Source organism: Nycticebus coucang, chromosome 21 (assembly GCF_027406575.1).
Source record: "Nycticebus coucang isolate mNycCou1 chromosome 21, mNycCou1.pri, whole genome shotgun sequence".
Lineage (NCBI taxonomy): Eukaryota > Metazoa > Chordata > Mammalia > Primates > Lorisidae > Nycticebus > Nycticebus coucang.
The window spans coordinates 688,328-700,274 of NC_069800.1; the positions used below are offsets into that span (position 1 = coordinate 688,328).

The 11,947-nt window shown below is 52.5% G+C and overlaps 1 protein-coding gene across 1 annotated transcript; it reads right to left on the bottom strand.

Moving 5' to 3' along the window:
- Positions 1–2,842: 2,842 nt before the first annotated feature.
- LOC128574160 (immunoglobulin iota chain-like) lies at positions 2,843–10,481 on the bottom strand. The gene is made up of 4 exons (XM_053574827.1): positions 10,433–10,481; positions 10,010–10,312; positions 8,059–8,169; positions 2,843–3,081 (listed from the first exon to the last, which is right to left on the bottom strand). Exons 1-4 carry the CDS (start codon positions 10,479–10,481, stop codon positions 2,843–2,845), a joined length of 702 nt encoding a protein of 233 aa, XP_053430802.1.
- Between the last annotated feature and the right edge of the window lie 1,466 nt (positions 10,482–11,947).

Here is an 11,947-nt window from a genome sequence, read left to right on the forward strand (position 1 = left end):
GGAGCACCTTTGCTCTGCTCCCCAGGTCCCTAATGAAGCCCCGATACCCCCATCTGCTCACTCTCCCCTCCCCATGGGAAGAAGTGGCTCCTTTTTCAAATCTGTGCTTCTCCCCTGGACTGTGCAGCCCCACTCATGCCCGAGTGTGACCTGCCCCTGGGAGCTGGTGCTGGGGCAGAGACCACAGGGAAGGTGTGACTTGCACACTCCAGAGGCTCTAGGAGGGACAGTGGGTGGGATGCAGTAGCCCTTGAGGGAGGATGCTGACTGTGGTCATCATGTGATCTTTCCAAGGACTCCTCAGGATCAGACCCAGGACTCCTGTGGCTTCAGCACTCAGGTCCTCCCATGTTTTCTCTTTGTCACTGAACTAGACCCCCCGCTATCCCCCCCGTAGGTCACAAAAAATGGTCTCTTCTTCATGGTGCATACCCATTACCACATCTCCCCCCCCACCTGTCCTCTGACCTCCCCCTGCTCACTTCACTTTGCTTTTCCGCATAACTCTGGGGCCTCAGCAACTGCCGAGGCTGTCTCTGCAGGACCCACACTGCAGAGAGCTCAACCCCTGGCAGGAAAGCAGGACCTGGGCCCCCACGGCTGAGCCTCCCTTTTGCTTTCCTTCTGCACCAGCCCTAGGCCAAGCCAGAGCCAGACCTTGGCTGAGCCTATACTTTTCTCAGGGTCAGACTTCACTGTCACAGTCAGTTCCTAAGGGCAGACATGGAGATGGAGATTCTGTCTGAACACACTGCTGGAAGTGCTTTTGGATCATCCCAAACAGACACTGTCTTCCCATTAGACAGTTACTCCTCCCTCTTCCCAGGCTTTGGTCACCCATCCATGGTGGAGGATTAAAGACCTGGATGGTGCAGAAAATGCCAAGGTCAAGGAGTCCATCATGGTGCAGGAAGGAGCAGGGAGCAGAGAGCAGCTACCCTGGTGGCTCTTGGCTGATGCTGGACAAGGTGACAGCTCTGTCGGCTGCACTTTTTATCCCTCTAGTTCCCAAAACTGAGGTACATTCCCGCATCATCTCCACTAAGGAAATAGAGAGAGGAGAGAATAGGGTTCCTGGGGATTAACATCAGGAAAGTAAGTATGAGGAGTCCCAGAGCTATCTCCTTACAGAGACTCCTCATATTTACTCATGTGCACATGGAACCCAGGAGTCCCCTGGGGACACACTCTGAGGATAAAGAGGACCCAGATTCCCTAAGGCTTTGGAGGTCAGGAAATGATTCACAAAGCCCAGGCCAGGTGCAGTCAACATCTAGGTGGCTGGACAGAGGGGCCCTTGGTCTGTCATGTTACCTAAGCTTCATTTCTATTCCTCACCTTACCCCTCCCACATGTGGGGGGCTCTTACAGCCTCTGGAGACAAAAGTTCTACTTGAACAGGGAAGCCAGTGAGTGTAGGTGGGATTCTCATTGACCCCATGAAGATGAACCCAGGTAAGAGCCTCAGGCTTTCTTGGAGCATTGACAACAGAAGGCACAACCTGAGCAGAAGTTGGTACAAGGTGGGGACAGGGGAGGGATGGATTCAAGGTGAACGTGAGGGATACATCCCTGTGTCACTACCCCATGGATGGGAGGTCGTGCTGGCATTGGGTTGTAATCAGCCGTAACAGTGATGTTCAGCCTGACCTTGTCCCTAGAGGTGAGAGGTGTCAAGGAGGCCATGGTGACAAAGGAGAATCAGGCTACACCTCAGAAACCCCAAGACTTGTGTCTAGTCACAATTTCAGGCTTTCTTTCCAGGAACCCTTGGTCACCAGCCTTCATGGCCACCACAAGATTCATAATCTGTGACACTCTCTGTGCAGTAGAAACTAACCTTGGGACGTGGTAACATCATGAGCTCCACAGGGAGGGTGACACGGGTACAGATTGGGGGCTTTCTGGTCCCTGATGTCCCACAGACCCACAATCACAGCCTGGACTATTGAAAAGCTCCAGTGAGACAGAAGAGGGGAGGACAAAAGTCAGTGCTTGTCTCAGGGAAACCCACCCATGGGGTCCCCATGTTCCTGAGTGGGACCAGCCTTAGAAAAATCACATTCACAAGACCTGCATCCCCCAACTCCCCTGGAGTAGGCGCAGCATTTCTCAGCAGAGGAGGAGCCCCCCTTTCCACTCTCATCTCCCACATGGAAATTTGCTGCCTCAGGCCCAGAGCTCTCCCCACACCCACCCTTTACCCTGATGTGATACCTACAGCTGCAGGAATCCATGAGTGAGCCAGGCCAGCTCTGTGGTTGGAATTCTCCCTGACCAATGTCAGCTGCATTTCACATTACTTGCCTGGTCCCCGGGACATAGGGAGCCTCAGGCAGCCCTGAGCACAGGTGACTGGGAGGGAATGGGAGGTCTCTGCTGTGACAACTGGAAGGGCACCATCCATGATGTAGCACTATGCACCTGCTGAAAGGGTCCCTGGGTCCTGACCAGCATGTGAGCCAGGAGAGGCTCATTTTCTAGGTTTCCTGAGCAAGGCCAGCCCCACAGGCACCGGATTCAGCACATGTGGATAAACAGGAAACATTTCAGTGTCATCAGGGGGCTTTGGGTTTTGCTTTTGGTTTTCCTGAGACTTCAGAAACATTTGGAGAAAAACCGAGAGTGGAAATATTTTAAACACCAAATGTCCTCCCAAGTAGAATTTGTGCATATGGAGCATACTTAGAAATTTGAAAATTCATAGAGAAGGCTCTAGAGCAAGCTAAGGTTTTTGTCCCACTTCCTCATCTGCCTGTGTCACTGTGAGGTATTCCACTGCTGTCATAGATCTGACAGTAATAATCAACCTCGTCCTCAGACTGGAGGTTGGAGATGTCAACTAGCCGTCAGCCCACAAGCCAGAGCCTGAGAAGCGATCAGGGATCCCGTCCCCATTGGTGAAGCTTCCAGTACTGCCAATCCACATCAGGTACTGAGGGGTCTTCCCTGGCTGCTGCTGATACCAATGAATGCTGTAGCCTCTGTGCACACTGCTCAGGGTGCAGGTGAGCTTGACTGAGGTTCCCAGGGAGGCAGATGCAGAGGGCAGCTGAGTCAACACAGGTTGGGAGAGGCACCCTAGAAACACAGACACTCATTATGGCGTGGAGGAAGGACAGGATGAAAGGACAGTCCTGATATGAGTGTAGGAAGTGGGCTGGGGGGTCAGGGTGCTGAGGACTGTCCTAACCTGTGCAGTGAAGGAGGAGAATGAAGAGGAGGAGTGGGGTCCAGGCCATGGTGCAGACACCCCAGAGCTCTGCTGAGGCAGACAGGCTGCAGGTCTCTCTTATCCCCCCTCCAGCCCCAGAGGAGAGAGAGGGGCCATGAATGCAAATGTGCTGCTCTTCCCCTGCCCAGCCCAACCCTCCCTGGACCTGGGTTTAGCCCTAGTCGCGGGGTGTCACTTCTGGGAGGGGTCTGGGCTGGGCCTGGCCTGAGGCTCCCCAGAGGACCCTAGAAGTCCCAGCTCTTGGCCTCAGGGATTTCTGTGCAAAGACCAGAGTCAGGTGTCTGGTTCCCCGCAGCGCCCCCTGCTGCCAGGTTCTAGGTTCAGCGTGTCTTAGACCAGACACCAGGGTGTCCTGACAGCATCATCTTCCCCCACCTGGGGGCCTTGACCACTGTCCACTCCCTGCCCAATAACAAGGCAAGCCCCTTTTCAGGGAAGACTCCTACCCCTGTCAGTTGGCAGTTTTTTATTTGGGGCCGCCTCCGTGGTAACAGGACACACAATTTACTCCACGTTACAAGGAGTCATCAAGGGAGGGAGAATCTCATCTACAACGTCTGCATGAAACAAATTGTGCATTAGCGGAGAGCACGGACAGTCCAGCCACGACCCACCTCCCAGCTGCACTTGGAGTCATGTTTCTCTCCCTCTATTTGACTCCTCAGGAGACCACAGAGGCCAGCGGAGTGGGGCGTGATTGGGAGGCTGAATCAGCATCCTTTCTGATTCCCTGGAAAAGAAGTGAAATTCAGAAAGCTGAAGTTCAAAGTTTGACCTGTAGAGGCAACGCGATTCTGTGGACTTTGGGCTTCCGAAGAACTTAGGATTTAAAGGGGCTCAAGATCGTGAATGGGGACATAAGTGTCAACTTTGGAGGAATGTTCTGGAAAAGCACAATAACTTTTCTGTTATAAAGACCTTGCTAAATAATTAAAGGAGTCACAACAGTGAAGCAGGAGGAAAGAGAGTGGAGTGACCCTGGAACTGAAAAGGGGACCTGTGAGTCCAGACCAGGATGGCTGTAGAGGGGAAAGGTCTGCACTTTAGGAAAGTCAGCAGAAGCCGCCCGTGGGGAAATGGGGCCCAAACTGGAAAGAGCTCAGGTTACAGGAAGTTTTGTTTGCTGTTGATATGATTTTTAAAGCAAGAAAAACTGATTTTCCCATTTGTCCTCTGCTGTCGGATTTTAAATCTCAACTCTTGGTTATTTTTTCATGGAATTCTCACAGGTTCTTGTCTGTCTGCTTCTTTTATCCTGTTCTCATAGGTGTGTTTATATAGAAATGTCTATGTGGATTTTGGGTGTCAGGAAGTTTGCTTGAAATTCAAAATCTCAGGTCCACTCAAAACCCACTGAGTCAAAATCCCCCTTTCAATAGATTCCCAGAAATGTCATGTGCTCATTAAATTTGGAGAATTCCTGTTTTAAAGCTTGCATGTGTAAATGTGCTTCTGATTGTTCCTTGACAATGAATCTGTCCTTCTCACAGAGACCCAGCAGACTAACATCTGGTTTCTCCATTTGCTTCCCATGGAAAATGGCAAAAATCACCCCTGACAACACATAAATACTCAGAAGTGTGTTAATAATAGTGAGTCTCATTAGTAATAATAATATCACCACATCTTTATTGGTCCCTTATAAAATAGAATTATACAAACACTATAATACATTATCAGTTTGAATCTGATAATGTAAAAGTCAGTAAAATATGATTTTTAATAATAACAAAATTACTTACAAGAATCTTGACTGAATATAGAAGCGAATAGAAGGTGAACTGTCTTTATTCATGTGATTTGATTAAAGGAGTTGGAAATTTGAAAACAAAAATGAAGGAAATATACTCAAATTCTGAAATAAGATTCACATGTATTATTTAAGAAGAATACTTTTCAAAAACTTACTTTCGAATGTTTTTGTACAGTGAACTTCTATTGCTTCAAAATGCAACAAAATACAATGTTAATGCTATTTTAAAGAAAGTTTCCTGCCCTTTGTGCAGGGCCAGCAAAGGCCATTATCAGTGGACATTAACTCCAGCCCCTCACTCTGAGGCAGGCTGGGGTTACAGCACATTGGATTCGTGCTTTCTAGACTGTTCTTCACAAATCATCCACCATTTCCTCAACTATAAGCCTTAAATACACGTAGGATTAAGTTAAGACACGTTCTCTTACCTGTTCTTTGGATGGTCACAATTTAGGCTGTCCTGAGAATTGAGACATCTGGTCGTGTGATCCAGGTATGTTATGATCATATCTGCACCCAGGCTCGGTTAAGAGCAAGCTTGTGCCTTGATCCCTATCTGGGTCACTCACTGAACACTTCTCCCTCTCATCATCGAGTGGAGCTCACTGCTCAGCCCTCACTGGTTTCAAAGGTCCCCATAATCAGGGGTCAGGGTGGGTGGCCTGTAGGGCTGCCCATCCGGCATACTCCTCTTCATTCATCACATTGCTGGAGATGGGGTTGAAGTCCAGCTCCACACAGGGCCCTGCCACAATCAGGTGGCAGTGGGGTGGGGTGGGGTATAAGGAGCTCCCACTAGCACTGCCCTGCTCAGCCTCTTTGATACTGATTGGGGTGAACCCCTCTGACATTACTCCAGATGGGCCATCAGAGCTTGGCCAGTTTCCACAGGACAGGCGGGTGCTCACAACAGCAAGTCAGCACAGCCTGGGAGATGCTGATCCCATTGGAAAAGCCACACCCAGCATCACTGCCACTTCCATGAGGACATGGAGGCCGCTCCCCCCCAACCCGCCAGGCTCAGAGGCTTCAAGTGGTCCAGTCAGCACAGACTGACAGACTGGGTCCAGGACCCTGAACTTCAGGACAGACCAAGAGGGAGAGGAGTGGGTCAGTGGGCAGAGACATGTCCAGAGCCCCTGGTCCTTTCATCCCCAGCCTGATACCTGGACAAGCAAGAAGGAGAAAAGAGAGATGACACCCATGCTGGGGACCCCACATACCTCTGCATTCTGAGGAGCTGTGCTGCCCCTCCCCCCCCCAGTTCCTTTTGGCCCCTCTGGAAGCCCGGTGATGGGAAGGACCCTTCATGCAAACCAGGGTTGTCCCATCCCACCCCAGGCTCTGCCTATGACCTCTGCCTGAAAATCTGACCCTGGAAGAGATCAGCCTGGGTGGGCCTGTTCTTTGGTGCTCCAGAGGACTGTGAAGACACAGCTGCTGGCCCACTGACCACCAGACAGGGGGCTCAGACCAGGCCAGGTCAGGGTCCCAGCTAGGAACCGAGCTCAGGCCTCAGGGAAGGGCACAGAGCCCCCTGTTGCCCAGACCCAGACCTGCCCCTCTGTGTCCAGTGTCTTCCCACAAAGGATGGAGCTAAACAGGGTCCATGCCCCACACACGTAGTCCCAGGTGCCCACGCAGCCTCCTCTCCAGGGGATCCCCTGCCTGGTCCCTGTGTGATTTACAGGACAGTTCTGGGAGTTCATCTTCCCTGAGGAGCCTCCCCTGGGGGCAGCAGAGCAGGAAGCCCAGTGGGGACAGGGCAGCCCGTCCCTCCAGGGAACCAGGAGCTGCTCCCCTTCCTCCTCCCTGGGAAGAGCAGAGCCTGCTCTTCAGAAGGCCAGGACCTGCTCTCGGGCCCAGCCTCTCCCTTTGGTGCACTCCTGTTCCCCTGAACCCCTCACTGACAGATTGCAGAAAGAGAAAAATATGAACGAAAAATGTTTGCCCACCTCAGGCACACCTCCTACGGTGATGCAGACACTGAGTGTGACTGTGAGGGAGAGGAGGGGAGTGAGCCCTGGGGCCTGCTTGTTCCTGACCCTTCTCCCTCCTCTCTGGACACCGAGAGGACATTAGCCCATTTAAAGGTTAGACTCAGCACCCTCTAATCATACCTTGGGCACATGGAGTAAACACTCCTGCAATCTCAGACACAGAGTGTGGGGACAGGGCCTGGAACAGAGACCCTGAGCTGTGAGGGGCCCTCAGGCAGCCCTGAGTCCTCTCCTGGCCTGAACCTCAAGGAGAAGAGGGAGGCAGGAGGGGAAGGGAGGAGTCCAATGGTGGGGAGCACATTTACTCTGCTCTCTAAGGCCCCTAATGGAGCCCTGATGCCCGTGTCTCCTCAGTCACTCCTCACCCTGAGCTCAGGCAGCCCTTCCTTCAAATCTGCCTGGGCTGTGCTGCCCCACTCAGGGCAGAGTGTGACCTGCCCATGGGAGCAGGTGCTGGGACAGAGACCACAGGGAGGGAGCGACCTGCACACCCCAGAGGCTCTGGGAGGGGCAGCAGGTGGGACAGATGACCCTGCATAGAGGACACTGACCATGGTTGTTCCGTGATTTTTCCAGGACCCCTCAGGAACAGGCCTAGGTTTTCCTCAATTCCAGAGCTCAGGACCTGCCAGATATTCTCTTTGTCACAGCTCTAGTGGCCATGTGTCCTCTTACTAAGTGTTATGAAAGACAGTCTTTTCTTCATGCTGAACCCCATTACCACATCTGCCACACACCTGTTCTCTGACCTCGCCCTGCTCACTTCGCTTTGCTTTTCTGCATGACCCTGGAGCCTCAGCCCCCTAAATCTCTCTGTAGGACCCACACTGAAGAGAGCTCAGTGCCTGACAGGGCAGCTGGGCCTGGGCCGCCCAAGGCTAAGCCTGCCTCTTGCTTCCCTTCTGCACCAGCCCAAGGCCAAGCCAGGGCCAGGCCTTGCAGACAATGGGCCTACATGTCACTTAGAGTCAGACTTCGCTGTCACAGTCAGTTGCTGAGGGGCAGACGTGGAGTTGGAGATTCTGTCTGAACAGACTGCTGGAAGTGTTTTCTGGTCATCCCAGACACACCCTGTCTGTCTAGTAGACAGTTATTCCTCCCATCGTCCAGCTCCTGGTCACCTGTGGGGAATGAAGGGCCTGGGATGCGGGGTGGGACGGAGCCCGGGGTCCAGTCCATCCCTATGCAGGAAGGAGCAGCGAGCAGAGAGCAGCTCCCCTGGTTGTTCTGGGTGATTCTGCTTGAGCAGGTGACAGCTTTCTGTGAGTTGGGATTTTTATCCCTCTAGTCCCCAGAGAACTGACGTGCACTCCAGCGTCATCCCAACCCAAGTGTCAGAGAGAGGAGAAAATTGGGTTCATGAGATTCAAGTAGGGAATGTTAGGGGTGAAGGATCCCTGAACCATCAGCTCCTTACGGGGGGAGAGGGGCTCATTCTGCACCTGGGTATCTGGGAGCCCTCTGGGGACACACCTTGAGGATAAACAGGACCCAGCTTCCCTAAGGCTTCACAGCTAACAGAATGATCCAGAAAACCTCGGCCAGGTGCATTTGACAACTAGGGGACTGCAAAGGCACCTGAGTTTTCTGTGTCACACAAAGTGCATTTCTAGTCCCTAGGACATCCCATCCACATGAGGGGACTTGTATAACTTCTGGAGCAATTACTACATATTTTGTTTCACTGGGAAGCCAGGGAGAGAAGGTGTTATTGTTGTTGACCCCATTCAAGATGAGCCAAGTTGACAGCACCAGACCTTCTGGGAACACGAGTGACAGCAGAAGCCACAACCTAATCAGGTGTTGGTCACAGGCAGGGACACAGGAGGGATGGATTTGATGGGTAGACATGAAGGGCAGACCCTGTCTCACTCGGTGTGGGTGGGGGCTCTCGTTGGCATCAGGTTGTGTTCAGCTGTGACAGTGATGATTATCAGCCTGACCCTCAGCCTGAATCACAGGGTGTCAAAGAGCCCAGCTGACAAGGGAGAATCAGACTGGGACACCAGAAGTTTTGTCATTTCTGTCCTAGGCCACAAACACAGGATTTCTTACTGGGAGCCATGCTACCAGTCTTCTCTGTAACTCCCGGTGTCTGTCAGCTCCCTGTGTAAGGGAAGGTGGCCTCAAGACCCAGGAACATCGCAACCTTCACAAGGGGAGTGACACATATATAGGTTGGAACATTTCTGTTCCCTGATGCCCCACAGACCCCACATGACACTCTGGATTGTTGAAAAGTCCCAGTGGGGCAAGAGACAAAAGGACACAAGTAAGCGCCTGTGGCTTCAGGAAGACCCACCATGGGGTCACCATGTCCCTGAGTGGGATCAGCTGTAGGAAAGTCACATTCAAGAGACCTGCACCCCCCACTCCCCTGGAGCAGGCTCAGAATTTCCCAGCAGTGGTGGAGCCTCCCCTTCCCCTCTCACCTCCAGGAAGGAGGTTTGCTGCCCTCACAGCCATCGCTGCTGCCATTCACGGCCCCTCCATGCTGGGTGACAACTACAGCTGCAGGAACCCAGGGGTGAGTCAGGCCACTGTCCTCAGGTAGCGTTTCACATGCCACTGCCCAGTCCCTGGGATGTAGGGAGCCTCAGGCAGCCCTGAGCCCAGGTGACTGGGAGGTCTGTGATGTGACAACTGTGAGGGGACAGTCTATGCTGTAGGATTGTCAACCTGCTGGGATGGTCTCTGGCTCTGAGCAAGACGTGAGTCCATAGAGGCTCATTTTCTACCTTTAAAGTAAAAATCGCCAGCTCCAAAGACACTGGTTTTAGCACATTTGGATAAACAGGCAACATTTTTGGTGTCATTGGTGAGGTTTTTTTGTTTTGAATTTTCCTGGTTTTTCAGAAACAGAATTGAGAGTAGCATATTTTAACCCAGAGGTGCTTCCAAGTTCAGTTGGCACATATAGGTCATATTTTCAAATTTCAAATATGTCATAAAACAAAAAGCTGAGTAGGTAGTGGTTTTTTGTCCCACTTCCTCATCTGTCTGTGTCACTGTGAGAAATACCCCAATCTGAAGTCTGACAGTAATAATCAGCCTTGTCCTCAGACTGAAGGTTGGAGATGGTTAAGTAGCGGTCAGCCCCGGAGCTGGAGCCTGAGAAGCGGTCAGGGATCCCGTCCCCCTTGCTGCTGGCTCCATCATTGCTAAGCCTCATGATATACCGAGGGGCCTTCCCTGGCTGCTGCTGCTGCCATCCAATGCCATAGTTGCTGTGCCCACTGTCCAGGGTGCAGGTGAGCTTGACCGAGGCTCCCAAGGAGGCAGATGTAGAGGGCGGCTGAGTCAGCATAAGCTGGCAGAGGGACTCTGCAAACACAGACACCCATAAAGTCCTGGAAGGAGGACCAAGGGCAGGACAGTCCAGGAATGGGTGTGGGAGGAGGTGTCAGTGAGCTGGGGGGTCAGGATGCTGAGGACGGTCCTGACCTGTGCAGTAAAGGAGGAGGCTGAAGAGGAGGAGTGGGGTCCAGGCCATGGTGCAGACACCCCAGAGCTCTGCTGAGGCAGACAGACTGCAGGTCTCTCTTATCCCCGCTCCAGACCTAGAGGAGAGAGAGGAGCCCTGCATGCAAATGTGCTGCTCTTCCCCTGCCCAGCCCAACCATCCTTGGGCCTGTGTGCAGCTCCAGTGGCTGGGTGTCATTTCTGGGAAAGTGGGGCCAGGCTGGGCTTAGTCTGCGGATCCCAGGGGTCCAGGGAGGACTCAGCAGGTGGCTCTAGTGAGCCCTGAGCAGAGTCCAGGGCCAGGTGTCCGGATTCCCAGCTGAACCCCACAGAACCCTCAATGTGCATCCCCTGCTGCCCATGTCCTGGTCCGGCGTGTCTGTGACCAGATGCCAGGGGGTCCTGACAGAGGCTCCTTCCCCTACCAGGGCCTTGACCGCTGCCCACTCCCTGCCCAAGGGCAGAGCGAGGCCCCTCCTCAGGGCAGTTCCTGCCTCATCTCAGCCTTAGTCTTTTATTTGAGCCTCCTCAGTGGGAACAGGACACACAACTCACCCCACATTAAGTGGAAAGGGGGTCTCTTCTACAAACTGCACATTACGTAAAATGTACATTACCTGACAAGGGGACAATTCAGTTCTGAACCCACTTCCCAGGCTGCTCTTGAAGCTGGTTTCTCTCTCCCCACTGGATCCCTCAGGAGATCACACACAAGGAGCAGAGTGGGGAGTGCCCGGGAGATAAAGGAGCAGGCTGGAGACGTACTGGGGTCACTGGGGAGTGAGGGGAGATCCAGGGAGGAGGACGAGATCTTTTCAGTAATGAGAGAAGAGTATCACCTCCCTTGGGGTTTCTTCTGAAGTTGAAATCAGAGAAAATCATGAGATATAGAAGATATGAGTGAAAACTGTCACGGAAGGAATGCCCGTGGATTTTCTTTTACACGCAGTTTAGTAATAAGCTGAGGAGCTGGCAGGAGAGAAGCGTGTGGAATGACAGGGAGAGAGACCTGAGGACCAAGAAGGGAAGTCGTGAGTCAGACGGGAGGGGACACGGTGACAGTGGTTCATGATGTAGAAGGAACGGGAGGAGAAGCCCGTGTGAGGACCAGACAGGCTCCAGGTGAAGGGTTGGGTTGACAGAGGTTGGGATGTGTTTTCTTTCTTTTTGTTTTGTTTCCCAAGTTAATCAGCCTCTCCCAGCTCCTCAGCTGGGCTCTCTGGTCATGTCCCTGCATGTTCTTGGGGACCCTTCCTGCATGAAATCATTCCTTCTGTGAGAAGCTTCTGTTTTCTGGTGGCTTCAGCGGATTCACCATTCTCATTCACCTGGTGACTTTAAAGCTCACATGTGGACATGCAGGGAAAGGGTGTTCTTATAACTGCAGAACCTCAGCCTCCACTTCAGAGTCACTGAGTCAGAATCCACATGGTACAGGTTACCAGATGATCCATTTCCCCGTGAAAGTCTGAGAAACCCTGGTCTGACATTCACCTT

Bases quoted from the DNA above. Each gene is read 5' to 3' on its own strand.
- LOC128574160 (XM_053574827.1), bottom strand. From the start codon at position 10,481: ATGGCCTGGACCCCACTCCTCCTCTTCAGCCTCCTCCTTTACTGCACA. The intron at 10,313-10,432 runs GTCAGGACCGTC...CTGTGTTTGCAG, and splicing joins CCTCCTCCTTTACTGCACAG to AGTCCCTCTGCCAGCTTATG. The intron at 8,170-10,009 runs GTATTTCTCACA...CTTCCTGCATAG, and splicing joins CTGTCAGACTTCAGATTGGG to GGATGGACTGGACCCCGGGC.